This window comes from Dendrobates tinctorius, unplaced genomic scaffold, assembly GCF_039654945.1.
Source record: "Dendrobates tinctorius isolate UK_male_01 unplaced genomic scaffold, ASM3965494v1 ptg000143l, whole genome shotgun sequence".
Lineage (NCBI taxonomy): Eukaryota > Metazoa > Chordata > Amphibia > Anura > Dendrobatidae > Dendrobates > Dendrobates tinctorius.
In genome coordinates this window covers 33,332,336-33,346,017 of record NW_027361810.1, presented here as the reverse complement: position 1 = coordinate 33,346,017, position 13,682 = coordinate 33,332,336, and the positions used below count along the sequence as shown (strand labels likewise).

Sequence of the window (13,682 nt, the reverse complement as noted above, 5' to 3'; positions counted from 1 at the left end):
ATGCTCTCTAGCAAACTTCAGACGGGCCCGGACATGTACAGGCTTAAGCAGTGGGACACGTCTGGCACTGCAGGATCTGAGTCCATGGTGGCGTAGTGTGTTACTTATGGTAGGCCTTGTTACAATGGTCCCAGCTCTCTGCAGTTCATTCACTAGGTCCCCCCGCGTGGTTCTGGGATTTTTGCTCACCGTTCTTGTGATCATTCTGACCCCACGGGGTGGGATTTTGCGTGGAGCACCAGATCGAGGGAGATTATCAGTGGTCTTGTATGTCTTCCATTTTCTAATTATTGCTCCCACAGTTGATTCCTTCACTCCAAGCTGGTTGGCTATTGCAGATTCAGTCTTCCCAGCCTGGTGCAGGGCTACAATTTTGTTTCTGGTGTCCTTTGACAGCTCTTTGGTCTTCACCTTAGTGGAGTTTGGAGTCAGACTGTTTGAGGGTGTGCACAGGTGTCTTTTTATACTGATAACAAGTTTAAACAGGTGCCATTACTACAGGTAATGAGTGGAGGAAAGAGGAGACTCTTAAAGAAGAAGTTACAGGTCTGTGAGAGCCAGAAATCTTGATTGCTTGTTTCTGACCAAATACTTATTTTCCACCATAATATGCAAATAAAAGGAAAAAAAAACAGACAATGTGATTTTCTGGATTTTTTTTTCTCAGTTTGTCTCCCATAGTTGAGGTCTACCTATGATGTAAATTACAGACGCCTCTCATCTTTTTAAGTGGTGGAACTTGCACTATTGCTGACTGACTAAATACTTTTTGACCCACTGTGTATATATATATATACTGCTCAAAAAAATAATGGGAACAAATTACAGGCTGATCCAACTTTTAGTGTTCCCTTTATTTTTTGGGAGCAGTATATATATATACTGTATATATATATGTATATATATTTGTTTTATGCCTGTATAAAATGACCATTTTATTGTGTGATTGCTGGGCATATTAAGACAGCACAATCACTGAGTATCAGTGTTTGTATGAATAATTCTTTTGCGACGATCATCCTGTGTAAAATGTATTTTTCGAAACATGACCACTTTCTTTTAAAAACACAACAATCCACATAGTCCAACAGAAATACGGAAGGTTTGGGCTTTATGTCCATAATATGGACTTGAGAATGGAACCATATATCAGGTAAGAAACAGCGATCTTATGTGTTTTATGCCTGTGCATGTAATCACTGTGTATATGTATGCCTGCATTGGCTAAAGAAGAAAATGTAAAAGCTTTCTTTTGTTAGTGTTTTTATTATAAAATTGACCTTGTGTTTTATACAGAAAATGAATATATTCACAGAAATGAAGATGGCAATGTCCTAGTTTTTAATATGGACACTGGTAGGACATCCACAATTTTGAAAAATACAACATTTGTAAGTACCAAGCTAATATATGGATTAATGGATTACTCTTCACTTCAATTATCTATCTATCTATCTATCTATCTATCTATCCATCTATGTATCATACATCTATCTATCTATCCATCTATCTATGTATCATCTATCTATCTATACAATAAAACCTGACCAGCACATTCCAAGTGTGAATGGGTGCAAGTTGCAGTGACTGCAAAACATATACAAAGAAAGCACAGCAGCACCCTGTGAATGCCAAGACTTATAATGTCAATGGAAATAAAAACTTCCAAACGCTCTGTCCCTCAGCAAGATATACTTACAAAAGCGAAGGTTCTTAGCCAATTCATGTGTGCCCGTCAACCGCGGCAAGGTGACACTTCTCTGACAGGTCCTGTCTGAACCCTACCATATCCTACTATATGTGCCACTTTCAGGTTAAAAAAAACCTTTTATAAAGGACAAACATGTCTCTCCTGGGCTGCAAGCCTACAAGTGAATGGGCTAGTAGAGCTGGTTGAGAACACCTGCAGGTTAACGGGAGGAGTGCAAGGGTCAAGCAGAGGGACTCACACCCCCCTATATTTAGCTATACAAAAACTGTCCTTTATAGAAGGTTATTTTTTTTTGGCATATATAGTAGGATATGGTAGGGTTCAGACAGGACTAGTGTTGAGCATTCCGATACCGCAAGTATCGGGTATCGGCCGATACTTGCTGTATCGGAATTCCGATACCGACTTCCGATATTTTTTCAATATCGGAATTCGGCATCGGAATCGGAAGTTCAAAGTTGATTGACAGACTGACGTCATCATGATGCGCGGTGTGTGCGCATCATGATGCGCCGTCATTTCGGGCCTTCCGGGGGTCTCTGCCGGCCTGCCGGGGGGCTGTGCCGGCCTGCCGGGGGGGCTGTGTGGACTGCCCGGGGTCTGTACCGGCCTGCCGGGGGGCTGTGCCGGCCTGCCGGTGGTCTGTGCACACAGCAATGGCATAAAGTGAGACTAGGGACTTTTTTTTTTTAAGTGGCGGAGGAATACAGTGCGGAAGGATACCTACCTTCCGTCATTGGAATCCTGCAGCCCGTAGAGAACGGCAGCATCATCTGATGCTGCCGTTCTCTACCCAAGATCGTCGTGGGACACACTCGTGGACTGCTTCGGATCGTGGGTGAGTATTTTTGTGGTTTGTTATGTTAATATTTATTCCGTAGACGACAATGGCTTCGGGGAACAATGTGACAAGTATTGGTAAGTATGTTACTCTATGTTATATGTACTGTATGTCTATGTATGTATTGTATGAATGTATTGTATGTATGTAGTATATATGTGGTATGTATGTAGCATGTAGTATGTATGTAGTATGTATGTAGTATGTATGTAGCATGCATGTAGCATGCAGTATGTATGTAGCATGCATGTAGTATATATGTAGTATGTATGTAGCATGTAGCATGCATGTAGTATGTATGTGGTATGTATGTAGCATGTAGTATGTATGTAGCATGCATGTAGTATGTATGTAGCATGCATGTAGCATGCAGTATGTATGTAGCATGCATGTAGTATATATGTAGTATGTATGTAGTATGTATGTTGCATGTAGTATTTATGTAGTATGAATGTAGCATGTATGTAGTATGTAGTATGAATGTAGCATGTATGTAGTATGTAGTATGAATGTAGCATGTATGTAGTATGCATGTTGTATGTATGTAGCATGTAATTTTTTTTTTTTTTTTTTTTTTTTACATTTAACACATTAGCCGGATGATGGGACTACTACTGTCCCATCATTGGCTAATGTGTCAATCACTGTCATGGTAGCAGGCATTGCCCGATGGGACTTGTAGTCCCATCGGACGATGCCTGCACAGACCCCCGAAGCCTGCACAGACCACCGGCAGGCCGGCACAGCCCCCCGGCAGGCCGGCACAGCCCCCCGGAGCCTGCACAGCCCCCCGGCAGGCCGGCACAGCCCCCCGGCAGGCCGGCACAGCCCCCCGGAGCCTGCACAGCCCCCCGGCAGGCCGGCACAGCCCCCCGGCAGGCCGGCACAGCCCCCCGGCAGGCCGGCACAGCCCACCGGAGCCTGCACAGCCCCCCGGCAGGCCGGCACAGACCACCGGAGCCTGCACAGACCCCCTGGCAGGCCGGCACAGCCCCCCGAAAGGCCCGTACAGACCCCAGAGAGGCTGTACAAGGGCAGGAAAGGGTTTTTCTTATTCCGATACCGGAAGTCCCATAGACTTGAATGGGACTTCCGGTATCGGAATCGGCGATACCGATACTTTTTTTAAAGATCGGCCGATACCATCCGATACGATACTTTGAAGTATCGGACGGTATCGCTCAACTCTAGACAGGACCCATCAGAGAAGTGTCACCTTGCCGCGGTTGACGGGCAGACATGAATTGGCCAAATCATGCGCTAAGAACCTTCGCTTTTGTAAGTATATCTTGCTGAGGGACAGAGCGTTTGGAAGTTTTTATTTCCATTGACATTACATGTCTTGGCATTCACAGGGTGCTGCTGTGCTTTTTTGTATCTATCTATCTATCTATCTATCTATCATGTATCTATCTATTATCTATCTCTCTATCTATTATCTATCTATGTATGTATCATGTATCTATCTATCTATCTATTATCTATCTATCATGTATCTATCTATCTATCTATCTATCTATCTATCTGATAAATAGAGTTCTATTCATGTATCTATCTTCCCAGTTGTGAATAGAAACCTAGATGATACATATATGATAATTAGACTGATATATAAATAGTATCTACAAGTACCTATGACAAAAAATCCACAAATGAATAATTTCTAATTTTCATCTTTTTACAGGACGATGTGAACGCTACAAATTATTTCATATCTCCCGATAGAAAATTTGCTGCCCTCGAAAGTGATTACAAAAAAGTAATTTTATTATTGCAATTCAATGTCACTTAAGATTACAGATATAGAGAATATTTTACAGTATCTATGTACAGAAATGTCCAAAAAAATATTCAGAATTGCGAGTCCTCAGTGGTTGATACCTTTTAACCCCCAAGGGTGGTTTGCACGTTAATACCGGGCCAATTTTTACAATTCTGACCACTGTCCCTTTATGAGGTAATAACTCTGGAACGCTTCCATGGATCCTGGTGATTCTGACATTGTTTCCTCGTGACATATTGTACTTCATGCTAGTGGTAAAATTTCATTCATATAACTTGCGTTTATTTGTGAAAAAAACGGAAATTTGGTAAAAATTTCGCAATTTTCCAACTTTGAATATTTATGCTCTTAAATCACAGAGATACGGCGCACAAAAAACTTAATAAGTAACATTTCCCACATGTTTACTTTACATCAGCACAATTTTGGAACTCAATTTTTTTTTTCTTAGGAAGTTATAAGGGTTAAAAGTTGACCAGCGATTTCTCATTTTTGCAACACCATTTTATTTTTACGGACCACATCACATTTGAAGCCACTTTGAGGGGTCTATATGATAGAAAATACCCAAAGGTGACACCATTCTAAAAACTGCACCCCTTAAGGTGCTCAAAACCACATTCAAGAAGTTTATTAACCCTTCAGGTGCTTCACAGGAATTTTTTGAATATTTAAAAAAAATGAACATTTAACTTTTTTTCACAAAAAATTTTTTTTCAGGTTCAATTTTTTTTATTTTACCAAGGGTAACAGGAGAAGTTGGACTGCAAAAGTTATTGTGCAGTTTGTCCTGAGTACAATGATACCTGATATGTGGGGGGAACCACTGTTTCGGCGCATGGCAGAGCTCAGAAGGGAAGGAGCGCCGTTTGACTTTTTCAATGCAAAATTGGCTAGCCTTCAGATCGAACGCCATGTCACGTTTGGAGAGCCCCTGATGTACCTAAACAGTGGAAACCCCCCACAAGTGACCCCATTTTGGAAACTAGACCCCCCAAGGAACTTATCTAGATATGTGGTGAGAACTTTGAACCAACAAGGGCTTCCCAGAAGTTTATAACGTACTGCGGTACAATTAAAAAATCATATTTTTTCCACAAAAATGATCTTTTCACCCACAATTTTTATTTTCCCAAGGGTAACAAGACCCTAACAGTTATTGTGCAATTTGTCCTGAGTACGCTGATACCCCATATGTGGGTGTCAATGACTATTTGGGCGCATGGCAGAGCTCGGAAGGGAAGCAGCGCCATTTGACTTTTTTGGCTGGAATTGAGATCGGACACCATGTTGCAATTGGAAAACCCCTGATGTACCAAAACAGTGGAAACCCCCCACAAATGACACCATTTTGGAAACTAGACCCCCCCAAGGAACTTATCTAGATGTGTGGTGAGAACTTTGAACCCCCAAGGGCTTCACAGAAGTTTGTAACGTACAGCCGTACAATTAAAAAATCATATTTTTTCCACAAAAATGATCTTTTCACCCTCAATTCTTATTTTTTCAAGGGTAACAGGACCCTAAAAGTTATTGTGCAATTTGTTCTGAGTACGCTGATACCCCACATGTGGGGGTAAACCACTATTTGGGCGCATGGCAGAGCACGGAAGGGATGCAGCGCCATTTTATGTTTTTGGCTGGAATTGAGATCGGATACCATGTCGCGTTTGGAAAGCCCGTGATGTACCAAAACAGTGAAAACCCCCCACAAATGACACCATTTTGTAAACTAGACCCCCCAAGGAACTTATCTAGATGTGTGGTGAGCACTTTGAACCCCCCAGTGCTTCACAGAAGTTTATAACGCCCGGGCGTGAAAATAAAAAAATCGTATTTTTTCCACAAACATGATCTTTTAGTCACCAATTTTTTTATTTTCCCAAGGGTACCAGGAGAAATTGGACCCTAAAAGTTGTTGTCCAATTTGTCCTGAGTACGCTGATACTCCATATGTGGGAGAAAACTACTGTATGGGCACACGTCGGGGCTCGGAAGGGAAGTAGTGACGTTTTGGAATGCAGACTTTGATGGAATGGTCTGCGGGTGTCATGTTGCTTTTGGAGAGCCCCTGATGTACCTAAACAGTGGAAACCCCCCACAAGTGGCCCCTGTCACGGTCACGCGTGTCTGGACGCAGCGAGTACCGCAAGGCGAACCCATGTGACGCACGTGACCCTGGATACACCGCCTCCATTGGGGCGAATTTAAATAATAAACACGTGCAGCTGGATACACCGCCTCCAACTGGCGAATTTAGACATTACACGTATATACAAGTCTGGAAACCCCGCCGCCAGTAAGGCGAATTTAAACAATAAGGGAAACCTGCGAAACATTAACAATGGTGGGCCCTGCGATAGGGAATAGGGAAGTGGAGACCTCCTGAGCTCCCCTGAGCCAGTGTCCCTGCCCTCCTAACATTCCCTATGCCGGTTCCGCACTGGGCGCGCAACAGGAACCTAAAAACCCTAGCTAAACCCTCACTAGGGAATTGGTCGGTGCGGAAACTAATCCCACCACTGCACTAAAACACACATGAGGAAAGATGACAAAACAGGGGAAACACAACTTAGTTTTGCTCTGTTGCGTACGCTCCTAGCAACAGAGCCCACCACCTGTGTGCATCTTCTCCTCCACCTGGATCCATCACCATAACTGGATCCTTCACCATAGTGCAGCCTTGGAGCAGAGTCCACCACCAGTTGCAGCTGTCCAGTAACAGAGTCCCAAAGATGAGTTCAGCTCCTGCCCAAAAAGTCCAGCATGCTTGAGTCCAGCTCTCAGCAACCAAGTCCTGCATGCTGAGTGCAACTCTCTCCATAGTCGTCACTCCACCAAGCCATGCAAGCACTTCTTGCCAACACCATAAACTGTGACTCCACCACGCCATGCCAGCCCTTCTTGCAGACCAACTAGCTGCCACTTGTCCCCTCTAGCTGGGCTGCGCAGGACTCATGTTCAGCTCCTTCTTTCACCCAGGCTTTCTTGTGAATGACTAACACACAATCAATATCACCAACAGTGATTGAACCCAACTGGCTCCCTTTTATAGAGCCTAACACCTGATTTGTAATTGCATGCACATTAAACCAAAGGAACTAAAGTGCACTACCACTCACCACCACCAGCAACTTACAATGAGCGACACCACGTGTAATAATTCTAATGGCCACCGGGGGCAAGCAACCCACTTTGGCACCTAGCCAAAGGAAAAAAAGTTCACTTTGTCCATTAAACTTGTCAGATCCCGCCTGGATCATGACAGCCCCATTTTGGAAACTAGACCCCCTAAGGAACTTATCTAGATGTGTGGTGAGCACTTTGAACCCCCCAGTACTTCACAGAAGTTTATAATGACCGGGCGTGAAAATAAAAAAATCGTATTTTTTCCACAAACATGATCATTTAGTCCCCAATTTTTTTATTTTCCCAAGGGTACCAGGAGAAATTGGACCCCAAAAGTTGTTGTCCAATTTGTCCAGAGTACGCTGATACCTCATATGTGGGAGAAAACTACTGTATGGGCACACGTCGGGGCTCGGAAGGGAAGTAGTGACGTTTTGGAATGCAGACTTTGATGGAATGTTCTGCGCGTGTCATGTGCGTTTGGAGAGCCTCTGATGTACCTAAACTATTGAAACTCCCCACAAGTGACCCCATTTTGGAAACTAGACCCCCCACGGAACTTATCTAGATGTGTGGTGAGCACTTTGAACCCCCAAGTGCTTCACAGAAGTTTATAACGCCCGGGCGTGAAAATAAAAAAATCTTTTTTTTCCACTAAAATTATATTTTTGCCCCCAATTTTTTATTTTTCTAAGGGTAACAGGAGAAATTAGACCCCAAAAGTTGTTTTGCAATTTGTCCTGAGTATGCTGATACTCTATATGTGGGGGTCAAACACTGTTTGGGCGCATGGCAGAGCTTGGAAGGGAAGGAGCACTATTTGACTTTTTCAACGCAGAATTGGCTGGAATTGAGATCAGATGCCATGTTGCATTTGGAGAGCACCTGATGTGCCCAAACAGTGGAACCCCCAATTATAACTCCAACCCTAACCCCAACACACCCCTAACCCTAATCTCAGCCCTAACCCTAGCCCTAACCCTAGCCCTAACCCTAATGGGAAAATGGAAATAATAGAGCTATAATTTTTCCATATTTTGACCCACTGAGTCATGTGAGGTCTTATTTTTTGCGGGACGAGTTGACGCTTTTATTGTTATCCTGTTCGGGCACATGACATCTTTTAATCGCTTTTTATTCCGATTTTTGGGAGGGAGAATGAACAAAAACCAGCATTTCATGAATTTCTTTTGGGCGGTGCGTTTACACCGTTCTGCGTGCGGTAAAATTGATAAAGCGGTTTTATTCTTCGGGTCAATACGGTTACAGCGATACCTCATATAGGTTTTTTTTTATGTTTTGGCACTTTTATGCAATGAAAACAATTTTATATAAAAAATAATTATTTTTGAATTTCTTTATTCTGCGAGCTATAACTTTTTTATTTTTTCACTGATTATGCTGTATTGCGGCTCGTTTTTTGCGGGACAAGATGACGTTTTCAGCGGTACCATGCATATTTATATGTGTCTTTTTGATCGCGCGTTATTGCACTTTTTGTTCGGCAGTATGATAATAAATCATAATTTTTTGCTTCGTTTTTTATTTTTGCTTTTTAAGGGGTTCGCTAAAGGGGTTAACTAATGGGACAGTTTTATAGGGCGGGTCGTTACAGACGCGGCGATACCAAATATGTGTACTTTTATTGTTTTGTTTTTTTTTATTTCCAAAAAATGAATTTATTAGGGTAGTGGTCCCCAACCTTTTTTGCACCAGGGACCGGCTTCAAGCAAGACCATTCTTCCATGGCCCAGCAGGGCGGGGATGGAGGTGTGACAGGGGCGGGGCTTTGGTCATAAGGGGGTGGGGCTATGGACACGGTTGTAGTTTAGCAGTGCATACTTATTTAATTATAACATTTATAATGTGACTCAACTCACCATAGGTTTTGAAGGAGTGGGAGCACCTGGCTTGTTTCTCTGTTTCAGTGGGAGCACTGGGCTACTTCTACTGATGACCGTCACTGCTAATGATGATTGGAACCTACAAGGAAATGGAGCATTGAGCACTTATGAAAGATTGTACTGGAGTACTGTACATGCTGATTATTTTCTAATCATCAGAAAATGTATGTGTGGTTCCCCCCGTCCTGTCCAGCTCTGTGTGGCTCCCCCTGTTGTATGCATGGCTCCCCTGTCCCATCCCTGTATACATGGCTCCGCTCCCACTCTCCCTCCCTTGTATACATGGCTCTGCTCCCATCCTCCCATCCTTGCATACATAGCTCCGCTCCCACTCTCCCATCCTGTATACATGGCTCCCCTGTCCCATCCTGTATACATGGCTCCCCTCCCACTCTCCCTCCCTTTCATTTATGGCTCTGCTCCCACTCTCCCTCCCTTGTATATATGGCTCCGCTCCCACTCTCCCTCCCTTGTATATATGGCTCTGCTTCCACTCTCCCTCCCCTGTATATACGGCTCCGCTCCCACTCTCCCTCCCTTATATATGGCTCCACTCCCACTCTCCCTCCCTTATATAGGGCTCCGCTCCCTCTCTCCCTCCCTTATATATGGGTCCGCTCCCACTCCCCCTCCCTTATATATGGCTCCGCTCCCACTCTCTCTCCCTTATATATGGCTCCGCTCCTACTCTCCCTCCCTTATATATGGCTCCGCTCCCACTCTCCCTCCCTTATATATGGCTCCGCTCCCACTCTCTCTCCCTTATATATGGCTCCGCTCCTACTCTCCCTCCCTTATATATGGCTCCGCTCCCACTCTCCCTCCCTTATATATGGCTCCGCTCCCACTCTCCCTCCCATATATATGGCTCCGCTCCCACTCTCCGTCCCCTGTATATATGGCTTCGCTCCCACTCTCCCTCCCTTATATATGGCTCCGCTCCCACTCTCCCTTATATATGGCTCCGCTCCCACTCTCTCTCCCTTATATATGGCTCCACTCCCACTCTCCGTCCCCTGTATATATGGCTCCACTCCCACTCTCCGTCCCCTGTATATATGGCTCCACTCCCACTCTCCGTCCCCTGTATATATGGCTCCACTCCCACTCTCCGTCCCCTGTATATATGGCTCCGCTCCCACTCTCCCTCCCTTATATATGGCTCCGCTCCCACTCTCCCTCCCTTATATATGGCTCCGCTCCCACTCTCCCTCCCTTATATATGGCTCCGCTCCCACTCTCCCTCCCTTTTATATATACGGCTCCGCTCCCACTCTCTCTCCCTTATATATGGCTCTGCTCCCACTCTCCCTCCCTTGTATATATGGCTCCGCTCGGCTCCCCCATCCTCCCCCATCATACATACCCTCACATCGCTGACCTTCCTTCCCATCGCTGAACTTCCCTCCCTGCATCTCGCGGCGCTTCAGCTCCTGTGTGGAGCGGTTACGTGCTACTGCTCATTAAGGTCTATGAATATGGACGCCACGCCTATGGGAGATGAGTGGCGTCCATATTCATGACCTTAAATGAGCGGTACACTTGACCGCTCAGCGCTGGATGAAGCCGCCGCGCTGACAGGGACCGCTAGGTGAGTATCAGCTGCTGCACAGCCGCCGGCTCCCCTTGTGTCGGCGGACCGGCAAGGGCACTGCAACGGCCCGGTGCTGGGCCGCGGACCGGTGGTTGGGGACCCCTGTAGTAGGGAATATTTTTTTTAATTTATTTAGTGATTTTTTTAAAATTATTTTTACACTTTTTTTTTTTTTTAACTTTATTACATTGTCCCAGGTGGGACATCACTGTCCTGTGACAGATCGCTGATCTGTCACATCACAGATCACTGTGCCAGCTCCCTGCAGGCCCCCGAAGGTCCCCGTCGCCATCTTGGATTCGGGGACCTGCAGGGATGGAGCCCCCCGCAGCAGCGCTGCACATTGCGCTGCTATGGGGGGCTCAGGGAAGCACGGAGGGAGCCACCTCCCTGCCGATGCTTCCCTTTAACCCCCAGTACAAACACGATCGCGGTGTGCAAGGGGTTAACGTGTCGGGGGCGTTCCGTGACCGCCCCTGACACATTGTGCCGGGTGTCAGCTGCGATAATCATATTTATTAATGACCTTGTAGGGGGCATAGAGAGTAGAATTTCAATAATTGCAGATGACACTAAACTCTGCAGGGTAATCAATACAGAGGAGAACAATTTTATATTACAGGAGGATTTATGTAAACTAGAAGCTTGGGCTGATAAATGGCAAATGAGCTTTAATGGGGATAAATGTAAGGTCATGCACTTGGGTGAGAACGAACAAGATGTATAATTATGTGCTTAATTGTAAAACACTGGGCAAAACAGTCACTGAAAAAGACCTGGGTGTATGGGTGGACGACAAACTCACATTTAGCGGCCAGTGTCAGGCAGCTTCTGCAAAGGCAAATAAAATAATGGGGTGCATTAAAAGAGGCATAGATGCTCATGAGGAGAACATAATTTTACCTCTATATAAGTCACTAGTGCGACCACACTTAGAATACTGTGTACAGTTTTGGTCTCCGGTGTATAAGAAAGACATGGCTGAACTGGAGCAGGTGCAGAGAAAAGCGACCAAGGTTATTAGGGAACTAGGGGGTCTGCAATACCAAGACAGGTTATTACACTTGGGGTTATTTAGTTTGGAGAATCGAAGGCTTAGGGGTGATCTTATTACAATGTATGAATATATGCGGGGACAATACAGAGACCTTTCTAATGATCTTTTTACTCTTAGACCTGTGACGGGGACAAGGGGGCATCCTCTACGGCTGGAGGAAAGAAGGTTTAAGCATACTCACAGACACGGATTCTTTACTGTAAGAGCAGTGAGACTATGGAACCCTCTGCCATATGATGTTGTAATGAGTGATTCCCTACTAAAATTTAAGAAGGGACTGGATGCCTTTCTTGAAAAGTATAATATTACAGGGTATATACACTAGTTTCCTTAATACTGCGTTGATCCAGGGAGCTAGTCTGATTGCCGTATGTGGAGTCGGGAAGGAATTTTTTTTCCCCAATGTGAAGCTTACTGTTTGCCACATGGTTTTTTTTTTGCCTTCCTCTGGATCAACATGTTAGGGCAAGTTAGGATAGGATATGGGTTGAACTAGATGGACTTAAAGTCTCCCTTCAACCTTAATAACTATGTTACTATGACACCCGGCCGCAATTAGCGGCGCTCACCATGTGGGCGCCGCTGATCGCTGTGAACTACTATTCCGTCCCTGGGAATTAAGTCCCAGGACACATGGACGGGATAGTACGTCACTTGACAGAAAGGGGTTAATGGCGAAATGAAAAGATGGCAACACATTGCGAGCTTTCGAGACTACTCAGGTCTCTTCATCAGGCATTGACTAATACAAAATCTGAAGTCACATATTTATGCACAATACAGCACAGAAAGAAATAATGCAATAAATCTATTATATTTGATTCCGATTTCAGTGTTTGATTGAATTCTGTCACTCTAGTTACACACTAGATGCACATTGATTTTATGGTCTTCTTGCGGGTTCAGCTATCAGAGGGCTTGCTGTAGTTTAGGTGTTTTGTTTGAGTGATAGGAGTGTCCACATATCCCTGCTAATGTCACCATCAGTTATGTAAAAAAAAAAGTAGTTGAGGAAAACTGTGCAACAAATGAAAAAAAATTAAATATTGCTAAGCATTTTTGTAAAGAAAGAAAACAACTACTGTATTTACTCACCTGCACCGGCACTTCCATATTTTTATTGGCCAGTCTCTTTCTAACATGAGACATGACATGCAGCAAGCGGGGGTTGTACAAAATTGGCAAAGACCAGGCTGTTATTAGCAGTGGAGGTAATTATAGTATTCTTTTTTATTTTACCCTTTCCACAAGGGCTAATCTACATCAAAATCTGCACAATTGAGGGCAGATTCACTTCCGCAATTGTCCCTGCACAGTTATGCCCCATGTGAACATATCCTTAAAGGGGTTGCCTGCTTCTACTATGTGTATGTTTATATGTATATTGGCCATGATAAAAAGTTAATTTATTTCAGTTCAGTTTATCTCAGTAAATTAGAATACTTTATAACACCAGCTTGAAAAACTATTTTAAAATCTGAAATGTTGGCCCACTGAAATGTATGTTCAGGAAATGCACTCAATACTTGGTCGAGGCTCCTTTTGCATCAATTACTGCATCAATGCGGCGTGGCATGGAGGCGATCAGTCTGTGGCACTACTGAAGTGTTATGGAAACCCAGGTTGCTTTGATAGCAGCCTTCTGCTCGTCTGCATTGTTGGG

The 13,682-nt window shown here is 44.3% G+C and overlaps 1 protein-coding gene across 1 annotated transcript in view; it reads left to right on the top strand.

Annotated features, from left to right (window-relative positions):
• LOC141049358 (prolyl endopeptidase FAP-like) overlaps positions 1-13,682 on the top strand; it is a 146,288-nt gene that overhangs the window by 43,808 nt on the left and 88,798 nt on the right. Inside the window, exons 4-5 of the mRNA XM_073545738.1 lie at positions 1,297-1,391; positions 4,237-4,311. Of these exons, the coding sequence (XP_073401839.1) occupies positions 1,297-1,391; positions 4,237-4,311 (170 nt within the window). The remainder of the gene's footprint in view (positions 1-1,296; positions 1,392-4,236; positions 4,312-13,682) is intronic.